Source organism: Nomascus leucogenys, chromosome 15 (genome assembly GCF_006542625.1).
Source record: "Nomascus leucogenys isolate Asia chromosome 15, Asia_NLE_v1, whole genome shotgun sequence".
Classification (NCBI taxonomy): Eukaryota; Metazoa; Chordata; class Mammalia; order Primates; family Hylobatidae; genus Nomascus; species Nomascus leucogenys.
This window is the reverse complement of record NC_044395.1, coordinates 82,934,153-82,961,088: the sequence shown is the minus strand read 5'-3', so window position 1 is coordinate 82,961,088 and position 26,936 is coordinate 82,934,153. Positions and strand designations below refer to the sequence as shown.

At 37.8% G+C, this 26,936-nt stretch overlaps 1 protein-coding gene across 1 annotated transcript in view; it reads right to left on the bottom strand.

Moving 5' to 3' along the window:
• ANO5 (anoctamin 5) overlaps window positions 1-16,144 on the bottom strand; it is an 88,114-nt gene extending 71,970 nt beyond the window's left edge. Inside the window, exons 1-3 of the mRNA XM_030828715.1 lie at window positions 15,610-16,144; window positions 15,272-15,490; window positions 4,965-5,008 (exon numbers count right to left, since the gene is read on the bottom strand). Of these exons, the coding sequence (XP_030684575.1) occupies window positions 4,965-5,008; window positions 15,272-15,490; window positions 15,610-16,144 (798 nt within the window). The remainder of the gene's footprint in view (window positions 1-4,964; window positions 5,009-15,271; window positions 15,491-15,609) is intronic.
• Between the last annotated feature and the right edge of the window lie 10,792 nt (window positions 16,145-26,936).

The window sequence follows — 26,936 nt, the reverse complement described above, 5'->3', positions numbered from 1 at the left end:
TTTTGCAATAACTATAGCTTCACAGGAATTTGCCAAAATAATACACAGAGATCCCATGTAAGCCCTACCCAGTCTCCTCCAATGGTTATTTACATCTTACATAACCACAGTAAAATATCATAATTAGGAAGCTGACATGAGTAAAATGACTCTGTGTAGTTGAAAGTCATTTTGTCACATGTGTACATTTGGGTAAGAGCCAGCCCTGTCAAGGTATAGAGTTATTCCATCCACAAAGATCTTCCTCATGCTACCCTTTTAAATTTATGTCCATTTTTCTTCCCCTCAACATCCATGTCCCCTAGAAATCACTAATTTGTTCTCCATCTGTATACTGTCATTTCAGGAGAGTCATAAAAATGGAATCACAACATATGTGTTCCTTTAAGATTTTTTTTCCACTTAGCATAATGTCCTGGAGATCTATCCAAGTTGTGTTTATTAATAGTTTGTTCCTTTTTACTGATGGGTAGTTTTACATGATAAGGCCGTGCCACACTTTGTTTAACCATTCACCTGCTGTAGGACACTTAGGTTGTTTCCACTTTTTGGCTACTACAAATAAAGCTGCTATGAATATCTGTGTTTAGGTTTTGTGTGTGAATATATGTTTACATATCTGCCAGATAAATGCCCAAGAGTATGATTACCCAACTTACATGAAAATTACAATTTAGTTTTTTTAAGAAACTGCCCAACAGTTTTCCAGAGTGACTGTATCATTTATATTTCCACCAGCAATGTGTGAGAGATCTAGTTTCTCTGCATCCTCACCAGTAAGTTGTATTGTCGCTATTTTATATTTTAGCTCTTCTAATAGGCATATACTGACATCTCAGTTTGATCTTATTTTGCATTTCTTAGTGGCTAGTGATATTGAAGATCTTTTCATATGCTTATTTGCCATAATATTTCCTCTTTTTTGAAAGATCTCAATATGTATTTTGCCCACTTTCTAATTGGGCAGTTTTTTTTTTTGTAAAATATTTAAATTTTATGGGTTCTTTATAAATCATAGATACAAGTCCTTTGTCTGATACAGGATATGCAAATATTTATCCCAGTCTGTAGCCTGTCTGTTCATCATCATAACGGGATCTTTCACAGAACAATAATTCTTACATTTGATAAACTCCAATTTATCAATGCTTTTCATTAATAATGTTTTCATTTGCAGATATGACATGACTACAAACTCTTTACCAAGACCTAATTTCCAAACAGTTTGATCCGTTTTTTTCTTCAAAAAATTGTATAGTTTTATGTTGTACATTTAGTCCATGAACAATGTTGAATTAATTTTTGTGTAAGTTATAAAATTAGGTTAAGTTCATAAGTTTGCCTATGAATATACAAATGCTCCAGCCTGTTTGTTCCATTGAACTGCTTTTGCACATTTGTCCAAAATCATTTGGCTGTACTTGTGTGAGGCTATTTCTGGGATCTCTATTTTGTTTCATTAATCTACATGCCTATCCTTCTCCAAATATCACACAGTCTTCATTAGACTGCAGCTAAAAAACAAGTCTTAAAATAAGATAGAGGGTTTTCTCCCACTTTCTTCTTTTTTTCACAATCATTTTATCTCTTCTACTTCCTTTGTATTTCCATAAAATTTTCTGAATAATCTTGCCTATGTCTATGAAATGTCATGCAGATATTTTAACTTATATACCAATTTGGGTTTCCACATTGTCATTACTAGTATATAGAAATGTTACTAATTTCTATATAATTTTCTTATTTTTTACAACCTTCTTAAACTCAGTTCTAGGAAATTTTGTTTTTGTCTTTAATTTTGTAGATTTCTTGGGATTTTCTATGTACATCATCAGGTCACCTGGAAATGGGGAGAGTTTTATTTGTCCCTTTCTGATCTGCATACCTTTTATTTTATTTTTTTTTTTTGTCTTATTGCAAGAATTGTCAGTACTATATTTAATGAGAAGGGTAAGTGAGGACATTCCGATCTTACGAAGAAAGTGTTCAGTCTTTTACCGTTAAGTATACCGTTAGCGTAAGTGTTGTGAGGATGCTCCTTATCAGGTTAAAGTAGTTCCTCTCTATTCTTGGTTTTCTGAGAGTTTGTGTTTGTTTTTAAGAAATGGAAGTTAAATTTTGACAATATTTTTTTCTGATAAAAATCACATGATTTTTATTATTTAGCCTTTGGTGAAGTATACCAATTGTTTTTCAAAAAATGAATGGAGACCAGGTGCAGTAGCTCACGCCTGTAATCTCAGCACTTAGGGAGGCCAAGGCAGGCGGATCACTTGAGGTCAGGGAGGTCAGGAGTTCGAGACCAGCCTGACCAACGTGGTGAAACCCTGTCTCTACTAAAATTATAAATATTAGCCGGGTGTGGTGGCATACACCTGTAGTTCCAGCTACTCGGGAGAGGAAGGGGAATCGCTTAAACCTGGGAGGCGGAGGTTGCAGTGAGCCAAGATCGTGCCACTGCACTCCAGCCTGGGTGACAGAGCAAGACTCTGTCCCTTCCCCCACACACAGGAAAATGAATGGAGCCTTCCATCAATAGAGTAAACCCTACCTGGCCATGTTGCATAATTATTTTTATATTACTGAATTTTATTTGCTAATATTTTACTAAGGATTTTTGTATCTATGTACATGAGGGATGCAACTTGTAGGCTTTTTGTTTTTTTTTTTTTTTTAAACTGTCTCTTTTGGTATCAAAGTAATGTAGGGCTGTGACATGAACTGAGAAGTGTCTGTTTTTATTCTATTTTCTGGAAGAGACTGTATAAAATTAATGTTAATTCTTCTTTAAACATTGGGTAGAATTCTCCAATGAGACCATTTAAACCTGGAGATGTCTTTTAGGGGAATTTAAAAATTACACATTCAGTTTACTTAGCAGCTACAGAGCTATTCAAATTATTGTTTTAACGTTGAGTGGATTATAGTAGTTTGTGCTTCTTGAAGAATTAGTCCATTTCATCTTAGTTGTCAAATTTATGTGTGTAGAGTTGTTAGTAGTATTCCTTTATTATCTTTTTGGTATCTACAGAATCCATATTGATATGTCCTGTTTTATTCCCGATATTGGTTATATATGTCCCAGCCCAACCCCCTTTCTGCCAGTCTGGCTAGAGGTTTGTCAATTTTATGTATCTTTCCAAAGAAACAACTTTTGGTTTCAATGATTTTTTCTAATACTTTCTGGTTTTCAATTGCTTTTATTATTATTTCCTTCTTCTACTTGCTTTGGGCTTGTTTTGCTCTACTTTCCTTTATTTATTTATTTTTTTATTTTGAGACAGCTTGGGCCCAAGAGTCTAGAGTTTTAAGAAATTATTCCTATAATTCTTATTCTTATTTGTATATTGATCTGCAAACTACACTATAAAATCACTGTCCTATATGATCTTCGTAGTCCCCTCTGGTTCTCATATTCTGTTTATCTCACCATTTATGTCACTGAACTTTTCTTTGTTAACTTTTATTTTAAGTTCAGAGATACAAGTGCAGGTTTGTTGCATACATAAACTTATGTCATGTGGGCTTGTTGTACAGATTATTTCCTCATCCAGGCATTACGCCTAATACCCACTAGTTGTTTTTCCTGATCCTCTCCCACCTCCCACCCTTCATCCCCCAAAAGGCCCCAGTGTGTGATGTTTCCCTCTATGTATCTGTGTGTTCTGATAATTTATCTCCAACTTATAAGTGAGAACATGGTGTATTTGGTTTTCTGTTCCTGTATTAGTTTGCTAAAGATAATGGGCCTCCAACTCCATCCATGTTTCTGCCAAGGACATGATCTTGTCATTTTTTATGGCTCCATAGTATTTTATGATATATACATATCACATGTTCTTTATCCAGTCTATCATTGATGGGCATTTAGGTTGATTCCATGTCTTTGCCATTGTGAATAGTGCTGCAATGAACATATACATGCATGTGTCTTTATAAAAGAATGATTTGTATTCCTTTGGGCATATACCCAGTAATGGGATTGCTGGGTCGAATGGTATTTCTATTTTTAGGTCTTTGAGGAATTGCCACACCATCTTCCACAATGCCTGAACTAATGTACCCTCCCACCAACAGGGTGTAAGCATTCCTTCTTCTCCACAGCCTCACCAGCATCTGTTATTTCTTGATTTTTTAACAATAGCCATTCTGACTAGTGGGTCACTGAACTTTTTTAAAGGAACCCTGTAACTTCTAGGAATCTTAATGAGCTTATCCAGCCAACTAGCAAATAGCCAACCTATTCTAGAAGGATGTTTTCCAAGCAGAAATTTCAGTCATTCCTGAAAATTCTTTTTAAATCCTGTTTATATCTGGCTGGACATCCTGAAACCACTCAAGGACGTCTACCTCTGTGAGAGCTACGCATGGGATTCTGTATCAACTAGAGTCTATCAGAAAAATTATTTCATTGAAATGCCTTTAACATGCTTATATTCAGCATATAAGCAATATAAATTGTTTGTATCTTTCTTAAAATTTATATAAGAAGGCCTTTGGGTAAAAGAATTCTGTATTTTTACAAGTAGTATTTAATTTATTTATTGTTCTATTTAATGTGTTTATACAATTCAGGTTGAACTCCAGTATAGTCATAGATAAGCACTAATCATACTAATAACTGTAAAATAATAACCTATCACAGACTACACTAACATTACATAATAGCAAAATGTTAAGTGAAATACTAGTATCTTGCATATCAATGATCAGCATATCTGAGTTTATTTCACAGGGAGCCTCAAAACAAATCAAACATCTATTTGTTCCCGTATAACATCTGGAAAAGATCCAATATTAAATCTGCATGGAACATAGAACTTGATTTAGCTACTTAAAAAATGAATAAATTAGAGGACAAAATAGAATGTATTATAAGTAAATAAGTACAAATACTTAGTTAACCTTATCTTGATTTTTTATTCTGACTTACAAGGAAGCTAATACATATATATTTAACTTACCTCACTCATTTGGAAAGAGTAGTCTAGTTTATTGACTTTTTCCCCTAAATTAAATAAGAAAGAGAAAAACATGTTAAATTAGCCAACTGATCAGAATATGTTCAAAAGTCTGTGTAAGGAAAAAACAGGAATTGAATGAATTAAAAAATTCAAAGAAAAAATACTAGAAGAAAAGATACAAGACTATTCAGGAGCTAAATTGTTTGAAACAGACTCCAAAAGAAGTCTTACCTAAAACTGCCTATAATAGGAAAAGGATAAAATACTGATGTGTAAAATACAATCTCAATTACTGAGAAATAAACTTAACTCTGATCAATGCAGTTATCAATCTATAACCACAAAACCGCTAAGAGTAAAATACCCAATAGGGTGTCCATTGATATCTCCTAGTTCTCAACATGTGAGATTTAATATTCTCTCAGCTTGTTTTCCTGAAATCAAACCAGACAGCTTGTATATAGAACACTACCAGTTTCTACATAGGCCGAAGTACTTTCCCGACATACAGATAGCTCCGTAATGGTTATGCATTTAGTCGTTTGCACTAAAATACATGTTCAAATAAGTTTATGACACTAAAAAAGTTAAATACAGAACTGAAATTCTTATTTTCTAGTGGTTCCAACTTGAAAAAGCCCTAAGATACATTTAAGTCAAAAACTTCCTATGTATTTTTTTTTTTTTTTGGAGAAAATATCACAATGGGAACCACATAAAATGTTAGCACTTTAAGTTCAAGTTAGTGACTATAATTTTAGAAATAGGATAGAAAAACTGGCAAATGAAACTGAACAGAGAGCCCAAAACAAGACACTTTATTATATGGAAACTTGATACTGAACCATTGCAGGGGTTGACTAATGTCTCTCCTACACCCAAATTCATGTCCATCTCAAACCTCAGACTGAAACCTAATTTGGAAATGAAGTCTTTACAGATGTAATTAGTTAAAGATCTAGAGAGATGTAGTTATACTGGATTTAAGGTGGGCCCTAAATCCAATGATGGATGTCCTCCTAAGAAAAGAAGAGGGAACAGAGGCACAGAAGAAGGCAGTGTGAAGATAAAAGCAGAAATCAGAATGATGTGTCTACAAAGACAAAAAACACCAAGTATTTCAGGTGCTATAGTCTGAATGTGCTCATGGTACAGAGCTCTTATGAATGGGATTAGAGCCCTTATTAAAGAGATTCCAGAGAGCTGCCTTCCCTCTTCTATCATGTGAAGACACAGTAAGATGTTGTTAATGAGCCAGGAAACAAGCCCTTACCAGACACTGAGTTCAGTACCATGATCTTAGACTTCACAGCACCCAGAACTGTGAGAAATAAATGTTTGTTCTTATAAGTAAAAAATAACAAAATAAAGCAATTGTATAAATCCAAAAAATATTAAAAAACATAAATCTACCATTTGTATAGCTTTTTCACAACCCAAGTATGATAGTCCAATTCCTTTTCACAGATCACACAAATCACTCAGTTTTTCTCTTAAATAATTAAACCCATTATATACATAAATTTATACTTGACTGAAATTCAACCATTATAGCTCGGCTAAGGAATAAGGTCCAAAGTTTTCTGCAGAGAAATATTTTGAGTTTTGATCTGTACATTGGTTAAAACAAGGCTGTATGTGAAAATAAACACTGATTTGTAAGAAAGCTTTATTTTATTTATAATTTTATTTTATTTTAAAAAGCAGATTTATGGTTCATAGCTTTGCTAGTATAAGATGGGGTCATTCTTGATATAAGTTTTTTGCTTTTGGCAAACAGTAAAACTCTTTAAAATTAACTAAAACCAACCAACCTCTCCAACCTCACCCTTTTGCACTCTTAAGTCTGGCCCACTAGTCTCCTTTCAGATCCTTACACCTTCTTTCTGTTCCATTCTCCCTCTTTGAGGGGCCTTAACACACAATTATTCCTCTGTAAGGAATGCTCTCTGCTATGGATTGAATGTGTCTCCCAAAGTTTATGTGTTGGAAACAATCTGCAGTGCAATAATGTTGAGAGGTAGGACCTTTAAGAGGTGATTAGGTCATCAGTGCTCTGGCCTCATAAATGAATTAGTGCTGTTATCACAGGAATAGATTTGTAATTGCAAGAATGGATTTGTTATGAAAGAAAGTTAGGCCATCTCATGTGTGCATGCTCTCTCACCAAGTGATGCCTTCCACCATGTTATGACACAGCAAGAAGGGGCTCACCAGATGTGGTCCCCAATCTTGGACTTCCCAGCTTCCAGAACATGGACCAAATAAACTTCTATTGTTTATAAATTACCCAGTCTGTAGTATTCTGTTATAACAGCACAGAAGGGAATAACACATTCTCTCACTCCCTACCTTGCCCTGCGTAATTCTTCACATCCTTCAGATATCAGCTTGAAAGTCACTTTCTCCCCAGGGAAGCCTTCTTTCACATATCTGGCTAGTTCAAAGCATCTGATATATCTCTACTCGATGGCACTTGTCAGGGTTTCAATTTTACATGAATATATGTGCTTTTTGATTAATATCTTTTTATCCCCAAAAGAAGATAAGTTTCTGAAAAGGGAGCACAATTTGTGGTTTTGTTCTTTTAGCATACTGACTGGCAAATGAAAGATGGCTGATAAACGTTTATTGAAAAATTGAATGAGCAAGTTGACAAGGGAGCCAAGTTTTTCACTGTGGCTGCAAATGAAAAGCCAAAATATAATGATAACTTGCCATGCACCAGGAACTGTGCAAAGAGGTATAACAAATATTTACATGGCATTTCCTTTGTGTTACATATTATAAGTAATCTAGCAATGATTTAAAGCATGCACAAGGATGTGCATAGGTTATATGCAAATACTATGCCATTTTATATAAGGCACTTGAGCATCCTTGGGTTTTGGTACCAGTGGGGTATCCTGAAACCAATGCCTGTGGATACTGAGAGACAACAGTACTCACACACATACATAACACACCCACACAACTTCTCCTTCTAGGTGATAATTCAAATCCTATATCAGCAATTTTAAAGTACTGTCTGCCAACCCCCATCAAGATACAATTTATTTTACTTTTTGTATGTGTCAAATTTATATATTTTATTTTTTATTTAAAGTTTTATAATAATATTAAAACTACGTTTGTCTTTTTCATTCTGTTGACATTTGCATCGATGATGCAAAAACAATGGGATAAAACTGCTGGTGTCATCATATGAATCAAGGCTATGGCACCAGACTATACTAGTAGTCATTATATTCTCCACCATCATGCACTCTCAGTACAAAAAGAAACAAAAATGTGGTTTAACTTAAAAATGTCCTTGATAAACAGTATAGCTATGAAGCTTATAAAATCTTGACCCTGAACACACAAATTTTTAATAATCTATAAAGAAACAGGAAGAATGCATGAAGCGCTGATGCTGCATTCCAAAGTACCATGGTTGCCTCATGAAAAAGTACTTTACATTGCAAGGTAAAGTAGCCAAATTTTTCATAAAACACCATTTTAGTTGAAAGTATGATGGGAAAACATATAGGGTCATAGAGACCTGACTATTTGTCAGATATCACCTCAAACATTAATGACATGAATCTATCACTTCACGGAAAACACCTGACAGTATTTATTGCCAATGATAAAATTTGAGCTGCAAATGAAATAATTTTTGTAAACTTGTGACCATCATTGTGAGCTGAACAGATTCCCAATGCTTTCCTGATGAGATCAGTGATGATGTTAGCATTACGTTTTGGTATTTTAAAATGAAATATGTCAACATTTAGAAGATCTGTATAACTCAGTAGATAACTGTTTTCCAAATAAGCAATACATGATGTCACAAAACGATGCATGAGAAAAAGATACATTTAAAGTGAAGGACAGACCAATAGATTTTAATGCAGCAGTGAAATAAAAGTTCATTTCAATGGTTTCAAATTCTACATTATATCTAACTTTAAAGAACATATTATTCATCGAATTTTGAGGCAAATCAGAGAAGAATATCCATAATTATTCAAAAACTCTTTAAAATTATCCTCCCTTTTCAACTACAGATCTCTAAGAGGCCAGATTTTCTTCAGACACTTCAACCAAAACACAACACATCACAACAGAGTGAATTAAATGCAGATATGAGAATACCTGTATTTTATCAGGCCAGAGATTAAAGAGATTTTTTTAAGTAGAACAATGCGCTCTTATCACTAAATTTACTTTGTTTGAGAAAATATACCTATTTTTATAAAAATATGTTATGTTAAGATGAAATAGAAGACTCCTAGGCATGAGAAATTTGAGAAGATGTCATTTAATAATAGGAAAGACTGTTAATGGTGGGTGACTAATATAGCAGAGGCTACAGGCTACTGACAAATATCTTTCCTCCTCCTCCTTCTTTGCTAATAGAACCCTAATTATATGGTGTAGTAATGTACTCAAGCAAACAAAACATTTCCTAGCCTCCACTGCAAGAGTATGACATAAATTCAAAGCTCTCAACTGTCATAAGCGGTATGTCTATCTCATAATGTTTGTGTAAGCACTAAATAGATAATGCATGTACTTGGCATATAGGAGGTAAATGGATGTTATTCTTGTTGATATTGTTGTTATTATTCTATTCTACTATTAAGCTTCAAAACTGCTGTAAATTCCTTGGGCTAAGTTTCAGAATGTCAGAATAAAATTGAAATAACTCCTTTTGTATTCAGATCTTTGTGTTGCAGGATCTGCTCTTAAAATGTTTTACTCTAAGCAAAACATGAAAACTAACCAACTATAGCTATACCACTTAACTTTCTGAGTGAAGCCTTTCTCATGTAAAAGATACAAATCTAACGAGAAATGCTTTGAAAAATACTAAACATCATACAGTATTATCATCAATGGGTTTTACCCATTATTACTGCCTAAACATATAGCTCAAAACTCAGTTGATCCTGATCCTGATCATCTCTCATTAGATCTGTGAATGAAAAGGAGACCAATTTAGCATGGCTTTATAATGAATAGATAAAGAATAGGATTCTAAGAAATACAAGCCTTGTCTCTCAAGATATCATAGTTAACATTGACTTAGAGAGGCTTTTTTTTTTTTAAAAGGACAAAGACAGTCACTATTATGGCAAAGAACAATGCATCAAACAAAATATAGTTCCAATCACAGAACAATAAAGCAACTGCAAACCTTAACCTAGGTTTAAAGAGTTTTACAATTCTATTTTTACAAAAAGAAAGTTGAAAAACTGCAAACACTAGCCCCTCTTTTTGCTAATTATTTTTGTTCCATTTAACATAAAACAAGCAGGTGAAAAAATATTTTCAAGCTGCTATTAAAATTTGATGCAATGCATTTATTTGAGAATGTAGAAAAGGGACAATAGGAATCCTCCAGATTACCTCCCATTATTACTAGCTCTCCTTTCACACTTTAACCTTTAAAATTATAGCTTTCTTTCTCTAGAACTAACACCTGTTTTCTTCCCTTTCTAACTCCTGCTTATTTTTCACATTATATCAGCCTAGACTTCCTCCTTTCAGGCCTTGCCTGAAACCTCAACTGTCCCCTGGGTTGGCCTCCCACCTGCTCCCATACCACCTCGAATGCAGCCCTCTCTGGACACCTAGCTCAATTACACATCCCTCCACAAGACTGTCAGCTCTGGAGAACCAACAGGGACACATTTTGTCAACTGCATCCTTTGTGAAACACCGGGACATTCAAGAGGATAGATTTATTTCCACACACACCATTCTCCCTCTCTCACCCCTGCACACTTACTGCTCACTAGCTCTCTCACATGCTGCACCCTCACAATTAGATGTTCACACAGACCATTGACTCAGACACTTTCACACTCCCTCATGGAGCATAAAGATGCCGTAACTATGCATAATCACCAAACCTCTGTCAAAACCGAGGCCTGACTGAAGACGCGGGATTTGAAGCCAACAACTCTGTCAGCTTCTTTCTATTCCTCCAACTTCCTCTAAAATGAATGCACAGCACTATACTCTCCCTGAGGGCTAGATTCCAGGGATATGAAACATTTGGTACCAATCACTGTGGAGAATCATCAAATACGTGTCAAAAGTAAAGCCAGCCTAAAGACTGAGTCTTGAGTTTTCACTGAAAGCACATTACTAAGAATACACACTCCAGCAAATCCACAGCCCAAAAATAGCACTTGTATTTACCAACTGGTCTTCTCAGTTTACACTCTTAATAGCAGTATAAAATAAAATATTTCTAATCAAATATTAACATTACTAAAGACAGGCGGCTTAGTTGAACACAATGCTTAACGTAGCTGTAAAGATGCAAACAACCTAACATTCAACTTTTAATCTGCCTTTTCCAATGCTAAACTCTCAAACTGTTTTTTACAATACTAACTGCACCATAAATCAGCTAAAGAATGAACATTTCTTGAGGCTATGGTGAGCTATGATCACACCACTGCACTCCAGCCCAGGCAACAGAGTAAGACCTCAAAAGAAAAAAAAAAAAACAGTTAAATTCCAGCAATGACATTTTACTGGCAATGTTTGTTTATGTCACTAATTAAGTGCTCTATTAACTTCTGCCATTAGAATTTCATTCTTAAAATTAGAAGATAGTAGGAAATTAGTCAACTGGAGATCACTGATTCCGTATGTGTTTAATTGTGAAAAAAGTAGAGATGTAATAAATCTTAGATCTATTACGTCTAAAAGGCAAAATGTTACATTGTCTCTCTTACAATCAATTTTATAAATTGACTCTCATATTCAGTATTTAAAGGTGATTTAGAAAGCACATACAAAATCAAGGCTTACCTATATGGGTAAATTTAGTCTAAAAAGTCTGCTTATATTTTACAACATAGAAATGAAAGTAGCTACTAAAAATTGATGCTCTGGAACTTGAATTTTTCAGCCTTCTTCAGCCAACACTTTTGTTTTCATAACAGTGTCATTTATTTTATTTTTTATTTATTTTATTTATTTATTTATTTGAGATGGAGTCTCGCTCTGTCACCAGGCTAGAGTGCAGTGGCGCAATCTTGGCTGACTGCAACTTACACCTCCCAGGTTCAAGGAATTCTCCCACTTCAGCCTCCCGAGTAGCTAGGACTACAAGTGCATGTCACCACGCCCAGCTAATTTTTGTATTTTTAGTAGAGACAGGGTTTCACCATGTTGGCCAGGATGTTCTCGATCTCTTGACCTCGTGATCCACCCGCCTCGGCCTCCCAAAGTGCTGGGATTACAGGCGTGAGCCAACACACCCAGCCAACAGTGTCATTTAACTCCAAGAGAAAATATATCTGGAAGTAGAGTTCTAAAAATCCACTGGAATGTTCATTTAAAAAAAAAAAACTCATAACAATGAACTTTTCATACACCCTAATGCTATGGTTTAAATATCCCTCCAAAACTCATGGTGGAATTTAACTGTCATTGTAATGGTATTAGGAGGTAGAGCTTTGAAGAGGTGATTATGTCATGAGGGCTCCATCCTCATGAATGAATTCATGCCATTCTCTTGGGAGTGGGGTAGTTATACTAGAATTGGGTTCCTAATTAAAGGATAAGTTTGGACACATTTATCTCCTGGTTGAATGTGCTCCCTTGACCTTCCAACATGTTAAGAGGCAGCACAAAGGTCCTTGTCAGATGCCAATACCATGCTCTTGGACTTTTCAGACTCCAGAACCAAAAGCGAAATATTTGCTTTATATATTACCCAGGCTGTGGTATTCTGTTGTAGCAATAAAAAAAAGTGGGCTAAGATACCTAATAAGAACACAGGTCTCAATAATGGGCAGTAAAACTAAACCAGCAAAAGAACTGACATGTTAAGAAACATCTAAAAATATATGAGTCATATGAGTGGCCTGAACTATGCTGCTCCTTAGGCCCTGCTCTCATCAATGCCACACTTCCCCGCTGCTTGGGTTCTGGATCTTTGAATATACCTAGATACAGGAATTTGGGCAGAATGCAATAATTAGTCCCAGCCATCAAATATAGGGTATTCCTCATAAATATCTTTTTCTCTCACCTCCACCCCAATCAGAGGCACAATTTGGATCACATGCAAGCATAAATAGATTACAAAGGCCTTTTTTTTTAAAATGGGGGACTGTGACTGGGCATTGTGGCTTACATCTGTCATCCCAACAATTTGAGGGGCCAAGTCAGGTGGATCAGCTGAGCTGCGGAGTTCAAGACCAACTTGGGCAACAGGGTGAAACCCCATCTTCATAAAAAAAAAAAATAATAATTAGCTGGGGAGGTCGTGGTGCAGCATCTATATAGTCCAAGATACTCCAGAGGCTGAGATGGCAGGATCGCTTGAGCCTGGGAGTCAGAGGTTTCAGTAAGCAGAGATGATGCCCCTGCATTACAGCCTGGGCAACAGAGCCAGACCCTGTCTCAAAAAATAAAATAAAATAAAAAATAAGGGGGATATGCTTCAACTGACACCATCAAGAACATAGAATGATAACACTCAGAATGGGAGGAAATATTTGTAAATCATATATCTAATAAGGGACTTGTATTCAGAATATATAAAGAATTCTTGCAACTCAATAATGAAAAAGACAACTCAATTTTTGTAAACAGGCAAATGATCTGAATAGACACTTCTCCAAAAACATGAACAACTAATAAGTATAAGAAAATACTTGCTACATTAGTCACTAGGGAAATACAATCAAAATCACATTGAGATACCACTTTACAACCACTAGGATGGCTATAATAAAAGAAGACAATAACAAGTGTTAGTGAGGATATACAGAAATTGGAACCCTCATCCATTATTGATGGGAAGGTAACATGCAGATGCCTGGAAAACAGTTTGGCAGTTTCTTAAAATGTTCAATATAAAGCTACCACATAATCCAGCAATTCCACTCCTAGATATATACCCAAGGAAAATAAAAACATATGTTCATAAGAAAACTGATACATCAATGTTCATAGCAGCATTATTCATAGAAGCAAAAAAAAGTGGAAATAACACAAATCCTACCAATTGATGAATGGATAGGTATGCTATATCTCTACAACGGAATAGTATTTGGCAATTAATAACAATGATGCACTGATAAAAGCTGCAGTATGGATTAACTTCAAAAACATTAATCTAAGAGAAAGAAGCCAACAGACCACATGTTGTATGATTCTATTTATATGAATGGTCTTGAATAGGCAAATCTATAGAGACAATAAAGAGATTACTGGTAGGAAGTGGGGAGGATGGGAAGTGACTGCCTAAGAGGTTTCTATTTGGGGTGATGAAAGTGTTCTAAAATTAGATTATGATGATAGTTACAAAACTCTGTAAATACACTAAAAAATCCAACTTTACACGTCAAATAGGTGAATTTTACAGTATATAGATTATATCTCAATAAAGCTGCTTAAAAAAGGGAACGAGGAGGATGCAGTAACACACGGTATTTCCCGGTGCCTTTGAAGACTGAATAGTAATGATCAGATCTTTTGTCACTTTGGAAAACTGTTTCCATGTTTAAATCCAACACTAAACAAGACATGAAAATAAAGTATCATTGAAGGAACTGGGGTCCTGGAGATAGCAGCAAAATAGTATGTGCATTTTAACGAAAATACGTGTATTAAAATAGGTCCACGGAATACAGGTGGTGTAAAGGCTTTGGCAAACAATGGATAAATATTTCTCAACTAAAGGGCTTAATGTAAGCTGTTTAAAAGCAACAGCAGCAGCAGCAGCAGCTTTTCCAAGTGCATATGGCTGTCAGTATCTCAAACTGATAGATTTTAGGATCTGCTACTCCTACAATTAACAAGCATCTCAAAGCATAAGTAACGGGCAGAGAGAGTCAGGTAATAAGACTCAAGGACCAGCTCTTTACACGTGGGATAGCTGTCTTGCACTCTATACTGCTGCTTTCTTTGAAAGCCTTCATTTCCATTGGCTGGGTTCGGAGGCCCAAGCACAGCAGCGCTGGCCTAGCAGCCCTGAATTACTCGGCGGTTCCCAGCCCTGCAGGGGATCAAGGAGGGTGTTCCGGAACCATAGGGGTCACAGGTCGCAGGTCCCTGGCGCGCAGGAGCAGTAGAGAAATCTGTGGGGTGCCGAAACCAACCCCATTCACCCTAGGCGGGGGACTCTGCCCCGCAGTCCCGGTTTCGCGCTGGGCACGCCACGCAGCGAACCTCCCTAGGACTCAGGCCGCAGGACCGCCAACGTCCCCCGGGGCCCCTGCGCCGCGGGTGGCGGGGTGCAGGCAGCCAGCCCGGCTCTCCCTTGACGCCTCTTGGCGCGGTCCTACCTTCCTCCGCCAACACTTCGAGGAGATCCGCGTCGCCCATCTTCACCAGCTCGTTAATGACACTAGTGCCCGAGAGGCAGCAGGAGAGGCGCAGCTGAGACAGGCGTGGAGATCTGAGGCAGGTGCTGAATCTGACTCTGGGCCGCCGGAGTTGCTGCTGCTGGACTTCTAAGGGGCTGCTCTTCCTTCTGCAGGCCGCCTCCTCCCCTCCTCCTCCTCCTCCTCCTCCTCCTCCTCCTCCTCTTCCTCCTCCTCCTCCTCTTTCCCCTCCTCCTCCTCTTTCTCCTCCTCCTCCTCCTCCTCCTCGGACTCCACCGTCTCTGGGAGCCTCAGCCAGCCGGCCTTCCTCTCCAGCGGGTACTTCCACTCCACCCGGTCCCCGACAACCTGCTTCGCGCGCTTGGCCCTGCGCTTCCCCACCCTCACCCGGTAGCGCTCCTGGGCGCTCTCCCAGCACTTCTCCAGGCACCTGTCCCTGTGCCTGCTCGGCAGCTGATCCCGCAGCCGCCACTCCTCCCGGTGCTCGCCAGGGTCCTTTTCACTCCTGCCCTCCGGCAGCTTTCCTTTCCCCTTCGCTCCGTCCCTGTTTCCACGCCTCTTTCCCCGCCTCCAGACCGCAAGACCGGCCGGCGCCCCACCCTCGGAGACCGCCATCTCCCCGCCCCCTGGCCCGGCTGGCTCCACGCGGGCCCCCTCCTCTCCGCTCAAGCCGTCCCCAGGTCCCTGCTCTGCCGCCTCCCGCACCTCCTCCGGACCCGCAGCCTCCCATCCCTCCTCGGGATCCGTTGCCTCCGGTCTCTCCTTGGGACCCGCGACCTCCAGTCTCTCCTCAGGACCCGCTGCCCCCCGGCCCGGTTGGCCGGCCTGCTCCATTCTCTACAGGCTTCGCACGTCCTTTTCCACTGGGTCCACCCACGACCAGGAATCCTGCTTCCGCAGGGCTTCCGCCTCCCTCCTGTCGGAATCCTCCTCCTTCGATCCCCACAGGGGGTCCTGATGCTCCCTCAGCCGGTTGGCCGGGTCCTCATCGATCCGCTTGGCTCTAAGCTCACCCTGCATGCCACTCGGAGAGAACCCCCTCCCAGTTGGGAGTTACTTTTTGTCGCATGGGGAAAAGTCCCTCTCACTTAAAGGAACCCCTCCCTATTTAAGGCCGGCGCATGGCTGGAGACTCCAAGGTGCCAGCAACCCCTTCCTCATAGTGTCTGGAGCGGGAGTATTAACTTTTCTTCCGGCCCTGCCTGCTTCCTGGGCTCCCAGCAGGATCTCTGCCCTCTACAGGGGGGAGAAGGTCATCCCTTGTGGCCTGAGTTCCAAGTCAGCCTCTGCCCCTTAAGAGTTGGATAGTGTGGGGCAAGTTTCTCTAAGTTTCAGTTTCCACATATTTAAAGGAGAATGGTAATAGTACCCACCTCCTAGGGTGTTGTGAGAAGCACGGTGCACAGTCCTTGGCACAGAATGTGTTAAACATTTAGCTGCTATTAAGATTAAGCCATATTATAGTCCAGCTGGGATGACGCCTGTCATCATCTCAGCTGGACGATATCGCTTGAAAGCTCAGGAGTTCAAGACTAGCCTGGGCAACACAGGGATACCCCTGTCTCTACAAAAAATCGGAAAATTAGCCGAGCATAGTGGCAGGCACCTGTGGTCCCAGCTACTTGGGAGGCTGAGGTGGGAAGATTGCTTGAGCCCAGAAGATTGAGAGTACATGGAGCCACAGTCATCCCACTGCACTCCAGCCTAAGTGATGGAGAGCAAGACTCTGCCTCAAAAGAAAGTAAAAAAAAGAAAAAAGAAAAGAAGAGGGAGGAAGGAAGGAGAGAAAAAAAAGAAAAGAAAATTAACTCATATTACATTGATCCCTACTCCATTTCAAAGGGTTACTTTGTTTCCCCCCCTCCACTTACTGCCCACCCCAACCAGAACTTTAACCTCAAGCAGAATGGGTCCTTCCACTCCTCACAGGCTCCTCTGCATTGGTTCTGTGTTTTTGAGACCCGATCAACTGCCAACTACACAATAATTGAAATACTAGATTCACTGTCTAATGGGGGGGGAAATAAAACTTATGATGAACTAACAGCGAGGTAGAGGTCTCAGCTGAGAGCCTTGAGTGCTGAGGAGGGAGTGACTGTATTAGTCTGTTCTCATGCTGCTAATAAAGACATACCTGAGACTGGGTAATTTATAAATGAAAGAGGTTTAATGGACTCACAGTTCCACATGGCTGGGGAGGCCTCACAATCATGGCAGAAGGCAAAGGAAAAGCAAAGGCGCGTCTTACATGGGGGGAAGGCAAGAGCTTGTGCAGGGGAACTCCCAGTTATAAAACCATCAGATCTCCTGAGACTTATTCACTACCACTAGAATAGCATGGGGGAAACCATCCCCATTATTATCTCCACCTGGCCCTGCTCTTGACACGTGGGGATTATTACAATTCAGGGTGAGAATTATTACAATTCGCTGGGCATGCCACGCAGCGAACCATATCAGTGACTCTGAGTTTAGGACAAGGATGGGGTGATTTGAAAGTTAGGATGAGGTGACCAAAGAAGTCTTGACCTTTCTTCATTTTTCTGCTACTGCATTCCCCTCCCCACCCACCATTCTATTGATATTTCAGAACTGAGAATCACCTTTTGCAGATGAGGAAACAGGCCTAGAGAGAAGTGTTTTGGTAAAGGTTATGATTAACCACCGAACAGGAAATCAGTTTTGCCCCATACCTTACTTTTCTGCCTATATGTCTAGGAATGCATGAGCTCTAGTCAAGTGATTTGAGACTATATGTAGGCAATTCCTTACCTGAGGTAATTTGAAATTGTGTTTGAAAGGTGACTATACATAAGCATAGATTTACACATTAAATTATAATGACGAATTGTGATAGAAGTGTTTGGTTATAATCTCTTGATTATTAATCCTTGTTTGGGCTTCTAAGAAAATTTCCACAATATGAATGTTTTCTAATATTTTTCCTGAAATCAGGTATTTTTCTAGATGCTGTGGACATTGTGAGTTAAGAGCTGGGGAGAGTCTTTGCTTTATATAGATTAAGTTAAAATAAAGAAAATAAAATTATTTTTCTATTATTTTATATAGTTCCTTGTTTCATGTTTTTTTATTCTGTTCTGTATTTGAAATGATGTGTATGAGAAGACATTATATGTTGATGATTTTGCTCCAAATTAAATGAAACATTTTGAGGCTGAATTTGCTTAGATTTTTATCAACATGCTTTAAACTTTGTTAGCAAGAGTTGAAAACCAGCTATGTTCTTCTAATAAAGGTCTGGGTTGTGACCATAACTCTTTAGATCTTGAGAGAAATATTCTCTGTATTCATATCATTGACATATTTTATATTGCTTATCCAATTATTCTTTTAGGATATGCCCATTTTCTCCTTCATCACTATACTCTGCCTCGTTAGATACAATCTTTAACCATACATTTCCAGAATTATGTTCTGAGTAATTTATACATGTTCCTTTAATGTAATTGAACATTCAGTTAAGTATTGAATATAGCCCAAAAGTTGTCTTTTTTTAACCGTCCAAATGATCTCAGCCTTTGTTTAAATTATTACAAGTAGATGCTTGTAACACTTTTTCTTATTTGCCTTTTATATCTTATACTGAGTAGTATGCCAAAGTTTTTAAACGATCATGTAAGCATAGTTATAAAGATATAAATGGTGATATTTTGGAAACTAAACTATCAACTAGCACCTGACAGTATTTGTATGCCTGCTGATCAGTAAAAGTGTGAATTCCCTGTAGGAAAGGCATCTCAGGAATGTAAGTGTATAGCGTGTGGAAAAAAGAGCCTAAGCTGTATGAAAGCTAAATGTACACTCTTGAGTAACCCCTGTGTGTGAAGTTTTTATTATTCTAGCAGGGTGATTGAATCACTGAACTTAATCAGATTAAAGAGCATAAGTTTACAAGCTAAACTCCGAAGACTAGTAAAGGCCTTAGGAAGCCACCTAATGAATATATTTTCCTTCTAGTATTTAAAGCAAGGATGTGGTACCTCCCATCTGTGGCCTGGATTGGTTTGCTTTTTTTTTATTTCTTCACATGTCAAAGCTTTGACTCCTGGAAGTTCCCTCCTTTTGGACTTCTTATCATGCAATAGTTTTCTTAACACCTAAAAATTTCATTTATTCCATGTATTTTGAATATCTCTGCAGTTCACATAAAATGCCATACTCTAATACATGGAGCATTGTGCAGGAGTGAAAAGACATGCATTAAATCCCTGTCTTTACCCCTTAATAAGGTGGGCAGCACAATGATTATGGACAGATGACTTGGCTTCTTTGATCCCCAGCTCCCTTCTCTGGATGTGAAGTTTCTTGACTTGTTCCAGCCATTTCTCAGGTTGTTGTAAAAGTCAAATAAATCCTATGCGTGAAAGGACTTTGGAAACAATTAAAATGTACCAAAACATGAAAAAGTTTTATTGGCTGGCAGAGGTAAAGTTAAAGTAATAGATTTAACAGAAGGTAGGAATAGTAGTGGAGGGTGTTGTTTTCCCCACACTCCTACAAAATGCTGCTTCCACAGTTTCTCTGGAATTTGCAGTTACTTTCTGACTCCACATATTCACTACTCCCTGGTTTCAGAGGAGGGTCCAAATCTCTTTATTTTCCAAATTGATCACTTTGAATCCTGACATCTTTAGGCCCCAGACCTTAACAATAAGCCTCAGTACTCTTTACTAGCTTGTTCATTTCTGCCTGCCATCTTTCATTCTTCTCAGAAAAAGCTCACTTTATGGGCTGATACCTGGAACCCTAGTGGTCATCAGAAAATGGGGTTTAATACTTGGCAGTCACATGCATGCTTGATATTTCTCAATCTCATTGCCTAGGATGGCATATCCTCTCTGTCTTGTAACCAGAAAACTGTCATTTGTCCTCAGACTAAAGAGATCATGGAGAACTGTTCCAGCAATAGATATGGAGCAAGGAAGCATTATTCTCTCCTACGCCTGCATGGAACAGCAACTGAGGTTACAAATAATACTCCCGTTTTCAGTCTTTCGATGGCTTTCTATCACAAACTATCTTGTGGACTTGGGAAAAATCAAAACATAGTTCTTGTCTATAGGATTGCAAAAGCTCTATTTACATGATGTGGCCCTAACTAAGTCTCCATTATTATTTCTCACCTCTCTCTCCCTCCCACACTACACTCCAGCCATGGTGTCATACCGCTGTCCTTCAGACATAACAAGCACTTTCCCATCACAGGGCTTTTGCACTTGCTGTTCCCCCACTCCTCCTAAAGATCTTCACACAGATGTTTGATGGTTAACTGTCTTACATTATTCAGTTTTTCATCCAAATGTCACTTCCCTGGAAACAACTTTGCCGACCACCCTAAGGCAACAACCCAACATCAGTATCTGCTTACTCTGTGTTGTCTTCACAGCAGTAATGACTTTCTGGATTTTTATATGTGTTTGTTTATGCATATGTGTTAGCATATAAACTCCATGAAGGCTGAGGTTTTGTCAATTCTCTTTATTGTTGTATCTGTGGTACCTGGAATGGTGCCTGACACAGAAAGGTTCTATATAAATGTATGTTAAATGAGGGATTTGACCAAGGAGTATCATCAAATTTCCTGTTGCCTGAGTCAGCCAGTAGCTGACTTCTCTGTTGTCCCTTGCTTTCAGGCAGCTGGTTGAGTAATTGTATTATACACATTGGGTGGCCAAGTGCCATTCTGAGAACTAATTTTCTAGTTCTAAAGAAACTATAAAATTGATCAGAAGAAACTACTAGAGCCAACAGTAATTCAGGAATTCATCCCACCATCTGAGCACTAACATTTTCACTTTCCTCTGAAGACAGGTGCTAGACCTCTGGCAAACAATGGCAGCAAATGACAGGAAGAGGCGAGTTAAGACCTATCTTGACTTAGCACTGCTATATTCCTATGGTCACAAGTGTTTCACAGTATAATCACATCCTCTTATTTAAGTGGCATATGCTTAGGATTGTTATTTTTCTTTAGAATACACATAAACAGGGGCCAAAATTGAACTCAACTGCTGTATATTGGCTACATCAAATATTGCAGTAAGAATCTGGACTTTGGGGTTTGAATGGACAAATCTATATTGCAATTTTCCTCTGATCTTTTACCAACAAACTTTTCCATCAAGGAGTCTACACCCACTGGTTCTACATTTTCTTTACCATCAAATCCTGTTTTGAACACTACCACGCCACTGAAGAAAACTGTTCTCTCCAAGATCATTCTTCACTGACCTGTATCAGTCATTAAATCCAATGCCTCTTTCCAAATTTTCCACAACAGCTTGCAAGACCTGTGACATTCTGAGTCTCCTCCCATAACTGACTCCCACTTTACAGGCAGTACAATGTAGAAGGAAATGAGTGGACAATAAAGTCATACCATTCTGGATCAAGCAAATCTGTTCTAGTTTTGAATTCTCACTCAACCACCTATTGGCTACACAACTTTGAACTAGCAGGTTCACAAACCTCTAAGCTTTACTTTCCTAACCTATATAATGGAAGTAATCATATCCATCAAATGTTGTTGTTATGAAAACTAAATAATAATAATGTCTTTGGCACATGGTAGACATTAAATGAATGTAAGTTTTCATCTTTTGTATCCTCTATCACTTCCTTGACTATTTGTCTTATTTCAGCAAAGTCTTTCGTGTTATTTTCATTTATTCCATTAACCATCACTTTTTGAAGGACTCATGTAAATATTCAGCTCTACACTTACTTCTCATTGAAAATTTCTTAATTACTTACAAAATTTGTAAGTCACTGATATGTTCTTACATTACCCTAATTTGGAAAAATATATGGCTAAATTAATTTTTCCTTAAATTAGTTCAACTTCCCAACTCTTCTACTTCTTTCAAAATCACCAGGATTATCTCCAGTTAGTATTTAATAATTATAATAACTACTAGTATTTAAATACTTTCTATGTGTCAATTAATATGCTTTGCATATGCTACTGCATTAAATCTCAAGATTATATGAAATACGTGCTTCTCAGACATTTCTTGTATTTACTGCATGTCTTGGCTCATCCTTTTTTAAAACAACCAACTTTATTGAAGTATAATTTATATTTGTCTTAGTCCACTTTGTGTTGCCATTACAGAATACCCAAGGCTGGGTAACTTACAAAGACAAAGAAAAGAGGTTTATTTGGCTCATGATTCTGGCAGCTGGAAGGTTCAAGATTGAGCAGCTGTATCTGGTGAGGGCCTCAGGCTGCTTTAACTCATGGAAGAAAGTGGAAGAACAGACGTGTGCAAAGAGATCGCATGGCAAGAGAGGAATCAACAGAGAGAAAAGTTGAGGAAGCCAGACTGTCTTTAACAATTTGCTTTTATGAGGACTAATCCATTCCTGTGAGAGAAAGAACTTACCTCCCTTAGGAGGGCATTAATCTATTCATGAGAGATCTGCCTATATAACCCAAACTCTTCCCACTAGGTTCCAGTCCCAACATTGTTAAATTGAGGATCAGATTTCAACATGAGATTTGGTGGGGAAAAACCACATCCAAACCATAGCAATATTGGTAATTATATTTGTATTAATAATTAAATTGCCAATTATAAGGGTACAATTAGAGAAATTTCTGACATTTACAGTACACGCTTATGTAAATATCACACATTCATTATATAGAACATTTTCAAAAACCACCCCATTCACCTTTGTAGTCAATCACCTCATTCTATCCACTGGCCCCTGGCATCCACTGATATGCTTGCTCTAATTGTACCTTTTTGGCTTGCCTTTTTACTCTAATCTTTACTATAGTAAATATCTGTGAACACATAACTTAACAGGACCTTGCCTTAGCTCTATTGTATACCTTGTGCATTCTGTCCCAGGGCCTCTCTACCACCATAATGTGGGTTGCCTATTCATGTCCACAATTCCACCCTGACATATGTGCAAAACTGTAAGTAGGAGGAAGTTAGGGCAACACAGGGCAACTCTGAACAATAGGTGATGATGGGTAAATATTTTCTTTTTCCATTCTTTCAAGGGGCAATTCTGAGATGCATTTTTCATAGCTCTTTAGGTGTTCTGCAGAGACCAACACTTATTTGCCCATAATGGTAGCCAGCTCAATAGCATGTCCTCTGATTGGCTCTCTTTTCATATTTGAGTCTTCCAAGCCCCCCATTTCTCTTACTAGGGATCATTTCCAAAAATAATCTGCATGTATATAAGTCTTATATCAGGCTCTGCTATTAGGGGGAATCCATACTAAAACAGCATTATTATATTATCCCTTAAATAATTCATTAAGGAAACTGAGGCTAAAAGAGGTTAAATAACTGTCTAGAATTGCATCACTGTTAAAAGAGTAACAGCTTAGTTTCAGGAACAAAGTTCATGTACTTAACTACCATATTGCTTTTCAAGGCAAAAAAAAGTGAGCTTTGATTTTTGTCCAATATTTTAATAAATTGTACTACCAGTTTTTATTGTCATTTCTTCTTTTAAATTGTCTCCCTTACCAGTTATTGGAAATGACTTCATCTAGCTGAAAGCCACAGTGGGTAATTTTGGGGAAACATCCAAAATCCATTGCTGCTTCTGCTTTCCTACTGCTATCACTTTACCTCCACCCTCTTTGATTCCTACAATAGCCATCAGTTGATTTTTATTTCTTCCAACCAGACAATATTGTTTAGTGGAAAGTGTGTTGGCTTGATGGAATTGATTTCAAATCCTAACTCTCTCAGTTTTTTAACTTGGATAATATTGGGTTTTTAGCCTCCCTGAGCCCTAGTTTTCTTATCTGTACACTGGAGAAAATAATTTATACTTTTTGGTGGATTAAATGTAATAATTATTGTCTTTGTTTGTTCAAATAGGAACCCCCGGGATCCCACTTTAATTTTGTTGTATTTGTTGTTATTTTTGTTGTTAGGTTCACTTTAAGCAGTAGAGATTTGGAGAAGATGGAGACTTTTGTTGTTAAATTCAGATTTATTCCTCTAATTTTCATGAAAATATTTGTTTTTATTAGTCTATAATATTTATAGTAACCTATAGCACAAACCCAAAGATTTCTGAATTTTAAAATGAAGTACATGATGCATAAGAATGCCAGTACAAATATTGCTTGAAACAGTGAAAGGAACTCTTAAGAGCCAATGGACTCACATATTGATTAAAGTACTCCATTAAGCAGTATTCAGATGATTATTACTGCTGTGGCAATGAAATAAAAGCTTCTGAGAAATAGGATGTTCCCATTAAAAGATGATTTAATACTTGGATTCAATATGCTGTTGGCCAATTCACATTCCCTGAAATACATTCACCACTAAAATTCTAAAAGGGTCCTTAAAACAGGTTAAATAGAAAACCAAACCAAACTTGATTGAAATACAGGAACTTCAAGTTAGGGAAAGTATACTATTCATGCGCACTAAAATTGGCCAGACCTTTTATAAAATATGTTTAAGAAAGCAAAGTCTATTTTCAAAGTATCTAATTCATATGCAGTTTCAACCATAAGTACAAAGAGAGTGAAATTAAAGAGTTTCATTGACTGAGTGGTTACATCTGGGGTTTTATCCTGTGAATTAAATCATCTTTTGTGTTCTCCACCCAGTGGCTACATGATTTTCACCGGAAGCATCAGAAGCATCAAGACCATATTTGACATCCCCCAAATGATGAGCATGCTTGTAACAGAGTCTTCTGTGGTTTGTAATTTTATGTTTTAAGGAGAAAGTTGTTAATTACATTTTTTATTTAGCTTCCCCAGGTTAGATTTTTTTTTTTAAGCAAGTAGTCTCTCCCAGAGAGAATGAGCCCACCCTACTTAATTATATATTTGCTTTCCATTGAAGGGATGGTTCTAATCTGGGATTGCCAGAAAAGTCATCTACAGATAAAAAAGAGGGAGTCTGTAACATAAATACAGGCTGCTTCTAAAATTAACTAGCCACCTCCCATTTCACTGAAGTCAAGGAAGATCTGCAGATGGATATTAAGGCAAGTTCAGAATGATAGGATGTATGTAGATGGGGTGTTTAGTCGGCAGAGAAAAGAAGTGATGGGTACTCTGAAAACATATTACATCTGTAATTATGTAATTATTTGTTTTCTACTATCTCTGCTATTGTTCTGTGAGGACAAGAACCATGTATCTTCTACTTATCACTGCATCCACCAGAGACAAGCATAGGGCATGACACATATATATTCAATGATTGATGGCCAGTTGAATTTCTCCTTCATTGTTTTGCCCTTTGATAGTTTCTTGCATGGTTAGCATATCTACCCAACTCGATAGTAGTTATGTGAGAGCAGAAATCATATCTTATATTCCTCTAAAATCCTTTCTAGTGGTCTTCTGTTCAAATCAGTGTTGATATATGTAGGATGTTAGGTTATGAATTTGGAAAAAAAAAAGTAAAGGAAAAGATAGAGAAAGAAGAGTGTTAGTGAAGAGTTGTGATGATTTTTCCACAGTATATTTCTAAATATACATTGAACCATATGGAATTGCCAAATGTGACTATTTTTGGCATATTTCATCTCAATTTCATTTGATTCCATCTAACTACGGGAGAAACCAAACCAAATAAAACAAAAACACATGGCAATTAGGGTGGGCAAACTGGAGTTTACATCATAGCTCTGCCACTTGCTAGCTTTAGAATCCTGTATAAGCTTCCAGTACTTACTGGGCTTCAGTTTAGAAATAGGCATAAGACCATTTTGGAGGGTGGTTGTGTAGATTGGATGAGCTGAGAGCTCTGAAATTCTCTAACCCATTACAGATGTTTCACTTCCCAATTATCTTGTTCAAGTATCTTAACATTTCCTTGTCTCAATCTGCTCAACAAAATTGGCAAAATAAATACAATAGGTTGTTATAAAAAATACAATTGAAAGCATTTTGCTATATTATTTGATCCCCTCAATAATGCTATGAGGTAGTTATTGTTCCCGTTTTACCAACAAGGAAACATAAGTGTGGCTCATAGCTAATGCTCATAGCTATTATATTCCACTATACTGTATTATACTATAGTTTTTATAGTGGTTAAAAATTCAATTTGTATAAAAATTTATACTGATTCAGACGACAAGATATGGAGCTAGTATAGGAGATAGAAAAAAGCATGGTGTGTGTGTGTGTGTGTGTGCGCGCGTGTGGCAGAGGGAGAGAGAGAGACTGAGGGAGGGTCTAAATGTGTCTGACTTGCGTCATCCATTTTTCTTTTCAATGCAGGAACAAAAAACTAGTATGTGTCATACTTCACAAATCTTTGCATAACTGACCTTCATTTGGTAGGAGCATGAGGTGTTTATCTCTCAATCAGTTTGCAGATCTATTCACACTGTAAGTTTGACCATTTTGAATAAAAGAAGGGTAATAGTACAAGAGTTTGTATCTTTTTTTTCCATTTAAGGAAATTCTGCTTAATCATTTTAACAAACTGATATCAGTTCTGACTCTGATACCGTCCTAAGAGCTTTAATGTATTAGCTCATTTAATTCTTTTTTTTTTTTCTTGAGACGGAGTCTCACACTGTCGCCCAGGCTGGAGTGCAGTGGCGCCATCTCGGCTGACTGCAAGCTCCGCCTCCCGGGTTCACGCCA